At 42.2% G+C, this 13,390-nt stretch overlaps 1 protein-coding gene across 1 annotated transcript in view; it reads right to left on the bottom strand.

The window, feature by feature from the left end:
- The window catches only part of Wdr41 (WD repeat domain 41), a 47,240-nt gene extending 34,700 nt beyond the window's left edge, over positions 1-12,540 (bottom strand). The window contains exons 1-2 of the mRNA XM_051183001.1: positions 12,320-12,540; positions 10,208-10,323 (exon numbers count right to left, since the gene is read on the bottom strand). Coding sequence (XP_051038958.1) covers positions 10,208-10,323; positions 12,320-12,370 — 167 coding nt within the window. The 5' untranslated portion in view covers positions 12,371-12,540. The remainder of the gene's footprint in view (positions 1-10,207; positions 10,324-12,319) is intronic.
- Between the last annotated feature and the right edge of the window lie 850 nt (positions 12,541-13,390).

Here is a 13,390-nt window from a genome sequence, read left to right as displayed (position 1 = left end):
TTAATGAGTTCTAATAGCAACACCTGACTTAATCTTCTGCACAAACAGCCGTTTTCCTTCTGAGCACTGAGTAAGAGCAAAATTGTGAGAAAAATTGCTGGGCTCAGTGTGCACCCTTTATTTGCCATTAGTTATGATTCTTATCCCACATATGTACTTTATAGATATGGGGAAATGAGATTGATACTTTGCTCTGAAAGTGGTATTGAGATTTAGAACTCCTTCATTCCCTACTGGCATGACGTAATCAGAATCAGAAATCCTTCAATTAGCTGCAGTTTCACTGGGTATTTAAATGTTGTGTGTCTGGTATTTTTCTTTGTTCTTGAAGCCAACCTGTGGTTCGTTGCATAATTAATAAGAACACAGACACAGTCATTTGCCCAACAGGATATACTGGATTTCAGAAAACTTTAAAGCCAACCTTCACTCTGTGGAACATCTCTCCAAAACAGGAAACCAAACTTTCCACCCCCTGCCAAAGAACTCAATAGGAGCAGCACCCCATAGGCGCTGCCTATGGAGCATTTACTTTGCAAGTGTTTTCATGTACTCAGTGGTCACAATCCCCTCACTATCTCCCAGTGCTTTTAAGTTTATTATTAGAAGCAAGACACAGATAAGGTTCACATACTACAATTGTTGTACAGACTTCCAAAGCTTCTTTTATTCTATGTACTTGTTCTTCATGTCTTCCATGTGTACTGAAAAGAGTCTTCAGTCTTGTAGTGTTCTTAGTCTGCATTTTGCTGGCTCCACTCTTGTGTTGTCATTTGACATGTGCCTCATATTTTCAGTAGATTGACATATCTAAATCTAAAGATGTCACTAGATTCCAACTGGACCTTTTAGTAAGGTCCCCTGTATACTCTGTCATGAAAACTATATGTATGTTTACAAAAAAAAAAAGAAGTCTGTTTGTGCATGATGTAAACAACAATCAATAATCATTAGATAAATTATTTCATTTTAGGAGGCTCATAGTATGTAATCCCCAACTATACCTAACATAATTATTTATAGTAAAAGGTAACTAGAAAGAAACAAGCATCTACCCATCTACCCATCCCTCTGAAAACAGCACAGACCATCCGTGTTGAGGGCTGGAGATGAGCTAGTGCTGATAAAACCTACTCATGCAGACTTCATTCACTAGCTATATCCAACCATTAGTTCCTCAAAGAATCTGTCTTCTTAGGATTCACCACAAGGAACTCATAGTCCCATTCGTTTGCCTTGCCAATCTAAACACACTGATTGCTCTCTTCTTGTGATGCTAAACAAGCCCAAGTTTTAACAATTGAGTTACTCATTAAAAACTTGCTGTTCCCTCAGTAAGATGTTACATTAGGGGAGCTGCTGAGCAGTTAAGGACACTAACTGCTCTTGCAGAGGACCAGCATTTGATTCCCATAGCCCACAGAGTGGTTTAACAATTGTTTGTAATTCAATGCCAGGGGATCTGATGAGCCCTTAGGCCTCTGTGGTAGCCAGCATTCAAGTAGTGCAAAGCCAGTCAAATACCCATACACATAAAAATAAATCTGAGGCTCTCTTACACTGCTTTGAGTTTTTTCATCACTGAGAACTCTGGTGTGTGGACATAATGCACACATTACATGTCTATTTCTCTTATTAATCAGTTTAACCTAAGAAGCTCCCACCAACAAGTCTATGATGGACACAGGCAAAGCTTTGTTTTCATCCCCTGTACACCAGAGGTTACACAATCATGACATTCAATGCTACTATTCTTCCTAGCCTCAACTCTTCTACGAGAAACATTTTCCCTCCCAAAATATTACTGATATGGATCCTAAGATGATTTAAGTAAGAAAAGAAGCTGCACAAGTTTGCACTCCCATTCAGTAGTGGAGGAGTGTTCCCCTTCACATCCTCTCACAAGTTTTTGATATTAGCCATTCCGACAGGTGTAAGATGGTATCTCAGAGTTGTTTTGACTTGCATTTGTCTGATGACTAAGGATGTTGAGCATTCCTTAAGTGTCTTTCTATCTCAAGGCCCAACAATACCTCTTTGGGACATAAGCCAAAGGATACACCACAAGGATACTTGCTCAACTATGCTCATAGCAGCATTATTCCTATAGCTAGAATCTAGAAATAACCGAGATGTCCCTCAACTGAAGAATGGATAAGGAAAATGTGGTACATTTACACAATGGAGTACTACTCAGCAGTAAAAAAACAAAGACATCTTGAAATTTGCAGGCAAATGGACAGAACTAGAAAAAGCCATTCTGAGTAAGATAACCCACATCCAGAAAGACAAATATAATATGTACTCACTCATAAGTGGATATTAGACATAAAGCAAAGAGCAACCAGCCTACAGGCCACAAACCCAGAGAACCTAGGTAACAAAGAGGACCCTAAGAGAGACATAGATGGATCCACCTAGGAAGGGGGACAAATGACAAGATCTCCTGAGTACACTGGGAGCATGGGGGTAGGGGAGAGGAGAGGAGAGAAGGAGAGGGTAAAATGTATATAGCTATAAATGGTTAACAACCACAACCAATCTTTTTAAAGGTAAAAAGGGAATTATGGTATAGATATGAATACTTTGTTTTGGAATGGATTTTCATTTATTGATACAATTTAAGGTCAATTTTGTGATATGTATATTTCTCCTTTGTTTAGGTATTGTGTTTATATAGCTCATTTAAAATATAATGTATAATTTAACACAGATTATAGATAGTTACCTATGATAGTCAAAACTTAGAGTTAAGTTACTTAGATTTTCAAGATATATTTGAGATGGATAGGCATTCTTCAAACCTTTCAAAGACCTACAGAATATGGCATTTAAAATGGTTTAGGGTTTTTCTTGACAATGAGACATACATGCTCCTGGCAACACCACCTGCGTCAGAAAGGAAGATGGGCATTGAAGAAACTCGTTATGGAGTTTACTTCCAATATGGCAAGACTAGCCATTTGGGCAAGATACTGCTCTTGTCGACTGTTTGACTTTATGCTGTATAAACTGGACATGCAGGACCTACAGAAATGTGACTGCTGATTCAAGATGGACATTGCTCCAGAGTTCCTGCTTCATGGAAGAGTCTGCAGGACACAGAGAAAAGTGACTGACTAACTACCAATACAGGTGGACAGTTTAAAGTTTCCTGCTTTGCTGAAGAGTCTGCCAGACACACTATGGCCTATGGGCTGAAGATGGAAGATTACAGAAGAACTTCAGGTGACTGACCAGGCAGTGAGTTGTCTCTGTCATTTCTAGAGTTTATATACTATTCTTCTGTGGTCTTTGATGGAGTAGAAGACAGATAGTTATGGTTATAGTTTTCCTTAGTTAGGCTTAAAGATAAGTTACATATAAGACTTTAGACTCACAAAAATAGGATAGATGATGGACTATTTTCTTTAAGTCTTACTAAATGTTAATGGACTAATTATTGTTAACTATAGTTCTTTTTTGATAACTGTTTTGTTATATATTTTACTATATTAAGGTTAAAACCCTTCTTTTTATTTAGACAGAAAAGAGGAGACGATGGGAGATGTCATTCTGTATATGTTTCTCATACTGGTTAATAATAACGCACTGTTGACCAATAGGAAAGGAAGATAGGAGGGACTAGGAGACAAGGAGGAAAAGAGGAAGTGGTAAGGAGGAGTCAGCATGGAGAGTCTGGAGAGAGCAGGACGCCAGCCGGCTCTCCGGTAAGATGAAAGCACGTGGAAATACGTAGATTAACAGAAATGGGTTAATACTTAAGACAGAGCTAGCCAATAAGAAATTAGTACCTGGCCAACAGCTTTATATCAAATACAGAGTCTCAGTGTGTTGATTGGGGTTGGCACGGCAGCAGGACAAGACCAGCGGCGGGTGGAAAAACATTACTCCTTACATATAGCTCAATGAAAATTTTTTTTTAAAGATCTGCATAAAGATGGGAAATACCAAAAAAGGAAGAAAAGAAAAGTAGTCTAGGTCTTGATTTGGGTCCTTTATCAATTTTCAAAATGATGTTCATTTCTTAGCATCCTCCTACCGTGAACAGTAAGTTCTCTTTTTTAAGCTCATTATGAACACAGAGGATTCAGACAAGTGTGTGATGCTGCAACTCACTGCAGTTATTTCCTCATCCATATTCAAACTGTCATACAAGTTTGTGAACTCTAGTTTGAAGACATTAAGGCAGTGATTTTCAATAAGTAAGGGGTTTTTAGCTGAGGAAGAGTGATTTGACTGGAGAGTATACAACTTTATTGCTAAAGACAGGATTTAAAGGTGAAATGTGATTACACAAATTCTGTTTTCCCCCAAATTTAGTGACGCTACCAAATCAAGCAGCTATGATGTTCCCACTCCTGTCACTCTCTCAAACATTGCTAACCTAGCTAACTGAACAAAATGTTCACACTTCTAAAATACAGTCAGAAGGCAAAACTGCAACAAGAAAAAGGGGTGGCGAGACACACGTGAATGACATGAACATACTTTGAGTCACTGAACTATTCATCCCAAAACAACAAACAGATTTACAAGTCATTTGAGAATCTTGGACCAGAACAAGGTGGGTTTTGTCTTACTGGCATTAAATGGGCTTTAGCAAAATCTATTATATTACAATGAGTCAGAATGCCAGACTGGAGGCAGACACCATAACAACTTGCTACAAAGTCTGTGAATAACTGGCTACTGAAACTTGCGACAAAAAAAGGGTTCTATTTATAGCTTTTTCCAGGTAGAGTTTCTTAAAAAGCTGCCCAAAGGCCCACATGGCTGTGTTTATGCAATTTAAAAATTGAATTGCCTAACATACAATATTGGAAGTCTATCAGGTCCAAATAAGCACCTTCCAGACTTCAAGAGGGGACTAGCTGGCCATGTATGAGGAATGTGTTGTCCAACCACCTCCTGCTGTGGACTTCAGGTCCATTTCAAACCCAAACTGGAGTGGCTCCAAGTCTCTGGGTACTAACAAGACGTTAGAATTAGGGGCCTGCTCTACTTGGATGGATTTCAGCAAAAGACCATGGAGGGAAGTGGCACTGTTTCCATCTGGAGAAAGCACCCAACCCAAGGGGCAATCTTTCCTCTGGACTCTCTATGGGGCAGCATCCCTTGTCCAATCCTATCCTTTCTCTCTCTCTCTCTCTAATAATGCAAACACTTAACATATTACAGTGTTTCTATGGCAACCCAAGAACTCAAAAACAGTCTGCCTCTTTAATTTTACTGCACTGTCTATGATTCTTCAGTACAATTTTTAAATTGTTTTTCTGAGACAGGGTGTTGTCTGTTATAGCCTAGAACTCAGTATATAGTCTGGGCTGGTTTCAAAACTTCTAACCCCCCTGCCTTGGCCTCTCTAATGTAAGAATTACAGGCTGTGTCACTTTCCTCAGCTCTGAGTCATTCTGGTTACTGATTTCTATTCTCTGAATGTACTAAATGAGAAAGGATATCACCTGAAAAATACCTTCTTAATGGGAGAGCCCACATTTTGTTCTCAGTGGATTGCCAAACAATCCTGTCTTTAAAATTCAGCCCCACCAGCTCCTGAGAAGCACCTTTTCCTGTAGTCTGGTGCTTCATGGGTCATAGGATTCATGATCACCATCCTACATAACCTTGTCTGCTTCCTGGAGGAGCAAGGAATGATCAGATGAGTAGCAGAGCAAGCCGGTCTTAGCGTGTGCCCTGAACTTGGTTTAGTGTGGTGTGTCTGCCTTAGAGCACACATGCAATTTCAGTACAGTTCATGTTCTGGAAGATTCCTGCTGAGGCTTAGCTTTCTGAAGAAGATCTCCCAATCAATATGGCCCTCACTTCATGTTCACAAAATACCAAAGAAGAGAAGAAAAGGCAGCTGTCTGTTAGGTGATATACAGGATTTATCTGGTATCTTCAAAAACCAATCGAGAAAATTTTCCACTCACTGATTTTAGGTGAGCCACCAAGAAAACAAGAAAATCCTTCTGCAAAATTTTCAATCAGATGATATTATCTAAAGACCCGAAGCGTGAAACCTGGGTTACAATAGCTGACCAAACAGAATGTAACATGTACAAAACCTACAAATAAATAAGTAAGTATAACACAGAGAATATGTTTAAAAAGTAGGTATTTTCTGGAATTTAACAGTGTATTAATAATGTGCTAAAACAAAGATAATTCCGGCTGAACTATTAGAAAAGAAAACATCCCATCAATAGGCACAAACATTATTAAATTTTTTAAAGCACTCTGGGGGCTGGGCACATGTCTCAGCTGCTACAATGCTTGTCTGGAATGCATGAAATCTCCAATCTCCAATACGGGGGAGGGGGGGAGGGGAAGGGCACCATACTTTAACAGTAAAGTCACTGAGACCTAGTTATTTTCCTAATATTATAATGAATAGATTTTTCATATATTTGTTATATCTTTATTTTTGAGAATTTTTTTTGCTACAGAATAAACTTTTTAAAGAACATAGAAATCCAATGTTCTACAGGTCTGCAACTGAGTTTTTTTTTTAAATATATAACTACATGTAAATTTTGATACACTGATGGCTTGATCAGAAAGAATTCAAAGTGATTTGTGAAGGTCTGTGACCACTGTATCACTAAAGGCAGGACATTCTAGACACTGAAATTCACTGTGGCACATAGCAAACAAGGCCATAATTTATGCCCTATTCCTACAGTCACCATGTACAATAGGACCCAGCTGTTCACACATGGACCTGTGCCACCTCTTATGTGACCTGGTCAATAGAACAGCAGCAGAGGTGCCATGAGTAGAGACAGGCAAGTGTCTGCTTGGGGACTTGCCCTGTCAGTGTCACAACTCCACATCACTCCATTAAAAGCAAAACATGGAAGGAGAAGGCTACCATACTGCCGCCCGATCTCACCTCAGTCGCCTATTAGCTAACCACACAGACACCGGCAGACCAGATCCAAATCTCAAATAAAAGACTGGCCAGACGAGTCGAGTCAAAACTGCCACCCAATGGAATAAAAAGCTAAGGCAGAGTACATGGTGGCTGCTTTGTTTCACACTAGTAAGTTTGGGGTGATGCTTAAACAATCTCTCATACACTCAGCTACAGCTTTTACTGTTTACAGACTGGTCCTATCTGTAACTAGCTGAATATTCATGAGTGTCCTGTGAAGAAATGTACTGTCAGCACCAGCTTCATAACCACTACCCCACAACTCAGCCCTGTTTTCAGATTCTTCTAACTGTGTAATAACAACCAGAGGACATATCATAAAGGACATTCTATAGTCTCTGTCAAACTTAAAGATTAGCTCCTGAGAGTATGCTTTATATTTACTAATCTTAAAAACAAAATGATTTTAGAATTCTTTAAGGCCTATGTAATAGTGGCTAGAAGTTATTATCTGGATGTTTTTAACCCAGCAACTTACAGGATAAAATATGATACATGAAACCTTCAGTTATCCAAAATTTCCACCTTTGCAGAAAATGGTTATTTAAACAGGTAAATATTATACTTCCAAAATTGTAATAAAAACCAAAGGCTCAAGCAGGGTATGCTATACTTCCATGCTGTGTCTTGGTTGTCTTCCAGCACAATAAGAAAACAATGCAATCTGGCTAGTATCATGCATAAGAAGCAAATCTTTTCAAGCAATGGTCAAGACATACTGTACATGTATTTTGTTGGTCTTGACCCTCAGTTCCTAGAAGGGGGCCTCTGAACCCCCAAAATTTCCTTAGTGATAGAAATGGCTTTAATATTCATGGTAATGGATGATGCAGTATAGAGTCTTAAATATTGTACCTAGGGAGTGGGCTATGAAGAGATGAGCCATGAGAAATCTTGGGTTTCGTGATACCACAGGAGAGCAGACCAACTTCCCGACTTCCAGGGGAAGGACCAGAAGTATTGTGATTAGGACTCACTGTAAAACATGCCTACACAGAGACACACACCCCCCCACACACACACACTCAAAACCTGCAAGCCCAGCGTTCCAGTGGGCTCCCTTCTTGGCAGTATACATAATATATCAGGAAGGCAGCAAGCCCTGAGGACCCAGAGGTTCTGCATTTGGGACTCGACCTCCCTCCGTGCCACCTATCTAGAAGATCTTGATTTTTAATTTATAATAAAACTGTAACCATTAGTATAAATATTTGCTGAACCCTTCCAGTGAATTTTCAAGCCCGAGGAAGCGGTTGGGATTTGTAGTTAGCAGGTGAGACGTGCAGCTGATTCGAAGACACAGATGATGGCTGGTGTTTGAGGCGAGGGGAATGCTGGGAAGAACTCTGTCTATCTCTGAAACTTGGCCTCACATCACTTGCGTCACAATTAAACGATACATAATAAAAAATCTGAAAAGAGTCAACAGATAGCAGTAGGAGGGTTACAGCAGTCCCAGGTGCAGTCACTCAGGAGCTCAAAGGAAAAAGCATTGAAGTCACCAGTGAAGACTGCAGGACAGCAGAGCCTGGGCAGCTTAGGGTGGGCTGCGGGCCAGGGGCATAAGCTGGGAGTCATCCACTCACCCAACAGCTATGTTTAATAATAATAGTCCTCACTCTCATGGCACTTCCAGGACAGGTTCAGAATTGACACCATCAGCGATGCAACTGCAGCTAAACGGGCTTAGTGATAAGCTACATACTTGGCCCTCAGACCTGAACACCTTTGTCCACTTGCAAACACGGCAGGCAGGCTACCCAGGAATCGGAGAATGGTGTAGTTTAAAGAGGTTCATCAATGACGGAAATCCAAGGTAAAACCTCACTTCACCTTCCGCTAAACCAGCATATGTAGCAGGCTTTCTTTTGAGCCACCAACCCACTCCCAAATCATGACACAGAGACTTACTAGCTATGAAAGCTTGGCCTTATCACATGCTTGTCCCAGTAGCTCTTATAACTTATTTCAATCTGCTTCTCTTCATCTACATGTTGCCTCGGGGCTTTTTACCTTTGTTCACTTTGTATGTCCTATTCCATGTCTGTCTGTCTGTCTGTCTGTCTGTCTGTCTGTCTGTCTGTCTGGCTGGCTGGCTGTATGGCTGTCTGGCTGTCTGGCTGTCTGTCTGTCTGGCTGGCTGGCTGGCTGTCTGGCTGGCTGGCTGGCTGTCTGGCTATCTGGCTGGCTGTCTGGCTATCTGGCTGGCTGGCTGTCTGTCTGTCTGGCTGGCTGTCTGGCTGGCTGTCTGGCTGTCTGTCTGGCTGGCTGTCTGACTGGCTGTCTGGCTGGCTGGCTGTCTGGCTGGCTGGCTGTCTGGCTGTCTGGCTGGCTGGCTGTCTGGCTGGCTGGCTGGCTGTCTGTCTGTCTGGCTGGCTGTCTGGCTGGCTGGCTGTCTGGCTGTCTGTCTGGCTGGCTGTCTGGCTGGCTGTCTGGCTGGCTGTCTGGCTGCTGTCTGTCTGTCTGGCTGGCTGGCTGTCTGTCTGTCTGTCTGGCTGGCTGGCTGGCAGCTGCTGGGCTAGCTGCCCTGTTGTTTCTCTCTTTCTTCCTCCTTCTCTCTTCTTTCCTCTCCCCCAAGCCTAGATGTCTCCTCCTATTTATTCTCTCTGCCCATCTGCCCCGCCTGTCCCTGTAGTGCCTCGCTATTGGCCATTCAGCTTTTTATTAGACCAATCAGGTATCTTAGGCAGGTAAGGTAAAACAGCAACACATCTTCACAAAATTAAACAAATGCAACATAAACAAAAGCAATACACCTTTACATAGTTAATGTAATATTGCATCACATAAACAAATGTAACACATCTTTGCCTAGTTAAAGTAATATTCCACAATAAGCATATTATAGCAGATACCTAATATTTAAACACCATTATTTGTTCCTCAGATTTGACAGCCAGAAAATCATATTCTTAAAGTCATCTGCTTCTTCTAAACTAGTAAGGGTATTTCTAAAACCTCATTATAATCTTTTTCCAAAACAGCAAATAAAAAAGCAAATAAATGTTATCCACAAGTTTGCAGACATGACAAGGCGACACCAGGTTTAAACATATTTTCAACAGAGTTCAAAGTCCGTTTCAACTTTCTACTAAACGTTACTACTTTCAGTTGCTTGTGTTTCTCCTGTTATCATCAGAATCTTGGGGGGTTTTTTTGTTTTGTTTTGTTTTTTACAAAAGATGAATTGATTTTGAAGTTGTTTTTAATAGAACGTTCTGACACGCCTTTCTGAGCAGTGGCCACTCATCAGGGAAAGTCTCTCACCTGTTGTCATCCAGCTGCACCAGGAACCGGACAATGTCTCGATGGGCTTTCAGAACCAGCAGCTCAGTATAGGGGTTTTGACTTTGGTCTTCTCCTATTGTCTGCAAAGCAGCTTTCTTGTAATGAAAAAAACAAAGCAAAAACAGAAAGACAAAATGATTTACAACTGCACAGTATCCATGTAAGAACAGAAGATTTTAAAAGCCACGGGATATTACACTCTAATAGAAATACATATGTTCCTATAATATCAGGTGGACAATTTGCATTCTACATGAAATTATTTCTCTTACCAAAAGCTTCAATATTTTTAAGCCACAGTAAACTTGCAAACAGTAAATTTTATTTAGTTGAATCTCAATAAGACTGACTTTAACACTATTTGGTCAATCCCATGCCTCATTTTTTTTTTTTTTTTTTTAGGAGTGTTAATCAAACTTTGTTGGAGACCAAGGTGATAGCTCAGCAGATAAAGTCACTTGTCACTAAGCCTAAGAAATGAGTTCATACCTGGGCCCTCATGGAAGAATGAACTCCTACAACTTATCCTCTGTCTCTCTCTCTTTCTCTCTCTCTCTCTCTCTCTCTCTCTCTCACACACACACACACACACACACGGAGATATACAAAGACACACACAAAAAGGTGTGTGTGCACACAGACACACCCACACATACATGCACATACACAAACTTTGTTAGACACAAAGCTACAGACTGGATGCATCAAATATGGACTATAGCAGCCCACCCCAAGCACTCAGAAGATGTCTGCTCAATGAACAAGGATAGTAATGAAAAAATTCAGACTCCCGAGTTCAACTTTGGACAACCATATTGATAAAGGTAGTTCCAACATGCAGAGTATTATCTGGAAAGCCGACAGCAGACACTGTGTTAAGGACACACACCATGTAACGTAACCATGCAGGGTAAGTCTTGTTGGCCCCATTTCTGGAGTGAACCCCCATACAATTTCACCATAAAAAGCTTTGTTCTTAAGCAAGCTTTCTTAAATTTAACACAAGTGGCATTTTAGACTCGGTAAGTCTTTGTTGCTGAGGCCTCTCCTGGGTGTCAGGGTACTTACCAGCATGCCTCTTTTTCACACACTGCCCCCATCATACCTAACCTCTGCCAACAGTAGACACCGTGCTATCCTCAGGAGACAAGAATACCTCAGGGCTGAGAATCCTCAGACTGAAAGGCTGAAGGAAATGTTCTTGCATACGTTAGGGGAAAGCAGGGTGCATAGTCAAGGCAGTTGTACAACCAAGGTACTTTTACATGAACACAAAGTAAGAGCCAGCATGCTGGAATGCTTTTTGAGAAAGTTCACCCACGGTGATGGTTTTGCATTTGTCCTGTCTTTCTCTAGCAGATGCTGAATTATGGAAACTGAGAATTTGCCAAGCATGACAGAACTGGTTAATAAAAATACTATACTAACCAAACAAGCAGTTTAATTCAAATTGTCATGTATATGTTATGTGATCATTCAATAATCCACAATTCGTTATCTCCTGAAGGATTTTAGAATCATATGAGATAAGTGGTTTGGTTTGGTTTGGGTGTAAATCACAGTGTGGACAAAAGCTGAGGGAGTTAAAACTGCCAAGTAGTTCACAATAATCCTAACTGTAAAAATGCTTCCTATGAGAAAGAAAATGAAACACAAATTGGTTCAGGTGGCACATGAAACAAATTTCAGATGAAGTGGCAAAATCACTTTATTATTTCAATATAAGTTAGTGTGGCAATGAGACCATACGCATACTAAATAAACAGAAATCGTTTTCTTGACTTGGTCTCTCCAAGAGCAACTAGTGAATTCCACATTGCTTAAGCAATGGCAGTCGCTGACTGCGAGGTGGCCCTGAGCATCCCTAAATTCTCCCAGTCTTCCTACCCACTACTTAAGCGCCAGCCACCGGCCCAGCACATCCTGCCCCACCCCTCTGCCGACCCGCCACGCCCCCAGCCAGCCCCGCCCCTCAGCTGGCCCCGTCACGCCCCTCGGCCAGCCACACCCTGCGGCCTGGCCCCGCCCCGCGGCCAGCCACGCCCTGCGGCCTGGCCCCGCCCCGCGGCCAGCCCGGCCCGCGCAGATTACCTCGGCCAGGCCCTGCGGCTCGCGGCCTCCCCCGATCAACCAGCGCAGCATCGGGCCCGGGTGTCCGTGCCCCACGCCGCGAGGGCCAGCGCAGTCGCTGGTGCTGCTGCCCGGTGAGCCAGGGGCGCGGCAGCGGGAAAACAGGAGTCTAGCTCGGGAGCTCGCACGGGAAGCCGCGGCGGCGGAGGCGGAGGTTCCGCGGCCCCAGTGAGCACGCGCGTGGGTGCCGTGCGGTTGGCGCAAGAGCTCAGGTCGTTCGGACGCCCCCTGGTGGACGTGCCCTGCGGCTACCGCACTGAAAGCCTGCGTGGTCCACATCGTGTGTATTTGTGATGCCCCCTGGAATGCAATGCACACTAGGAAACCTCCCAAGAGCAAGATAGAGACGGTGTGCATGAAAAAGACTGCTGCACCCGGAACGAATCTAGTGGCGCTCTCGTACACCTAAAAAGCAGCCAACACTGTGCTGTCTGCATAAATGCGCATATAAATAACACTTCCCTCTTTATAGATGAGAAACTGAAGTGCTTAAAGATTAGGTAATTTGTCTAAAAAGCCAGAAAGTGGCCATGATGGAATTAAGACCTAAACTGTAAACTTCAAAACCTTGTTCTTAACCTATATAACTGTAGCCTATATAACTGTAGCCAAAAGAGAAAGTAAAAGCAAAGCTATCTACTTCCCTTCCTCCCTCCCTGCCACCTCCCCCAGGCTATGCTGCAGCTGGAACCCAGGGCTTTGCAAATGCTACTGCAACACTGAGCAGTATTTCTAGCCCCAAACATTCTATGTCAACCACTGAATTTCCTTAATAATAGCCAGAGGACTGTGGCTATACACTGGCTCTGTTATCAAAAAAAATTACCCGGACAGCTTTTGAAAATGTAGGGTTCCAAAGAAAGGTCTAGAGACCTACAAGACTGCCGCCAACTAACAATTTGAGCATCAGTGGAAAGGCTACCATAAATGCCCTTCCCGGAGAGTGAGATCAACAACTAACTTATCCATAGAGCCCTCATCTAATACCTGTTGGAAACAGAAGCAAACCCCTATACCTAAACACTGAGACGA

Source organism: Phodopus roborovskii, unplaced genomic scaffold (genome assembly GCF_943737965.1).
Source record: "Phodopus roborovskii unplaced genomic scaffold, PHOROB, whole genome shotgun sequence".
NCBI lineage: Eukaryota > Metazoa > Chordata > Mammalia > Rodentia > Cricetidae > Phodopus > Phodopus roborovskii.
The sequence above is the reverse complement of the archived record's forward strand: the minus strand, read 5'-3'. Positions and strand labels throughout refer to the sequence as shown.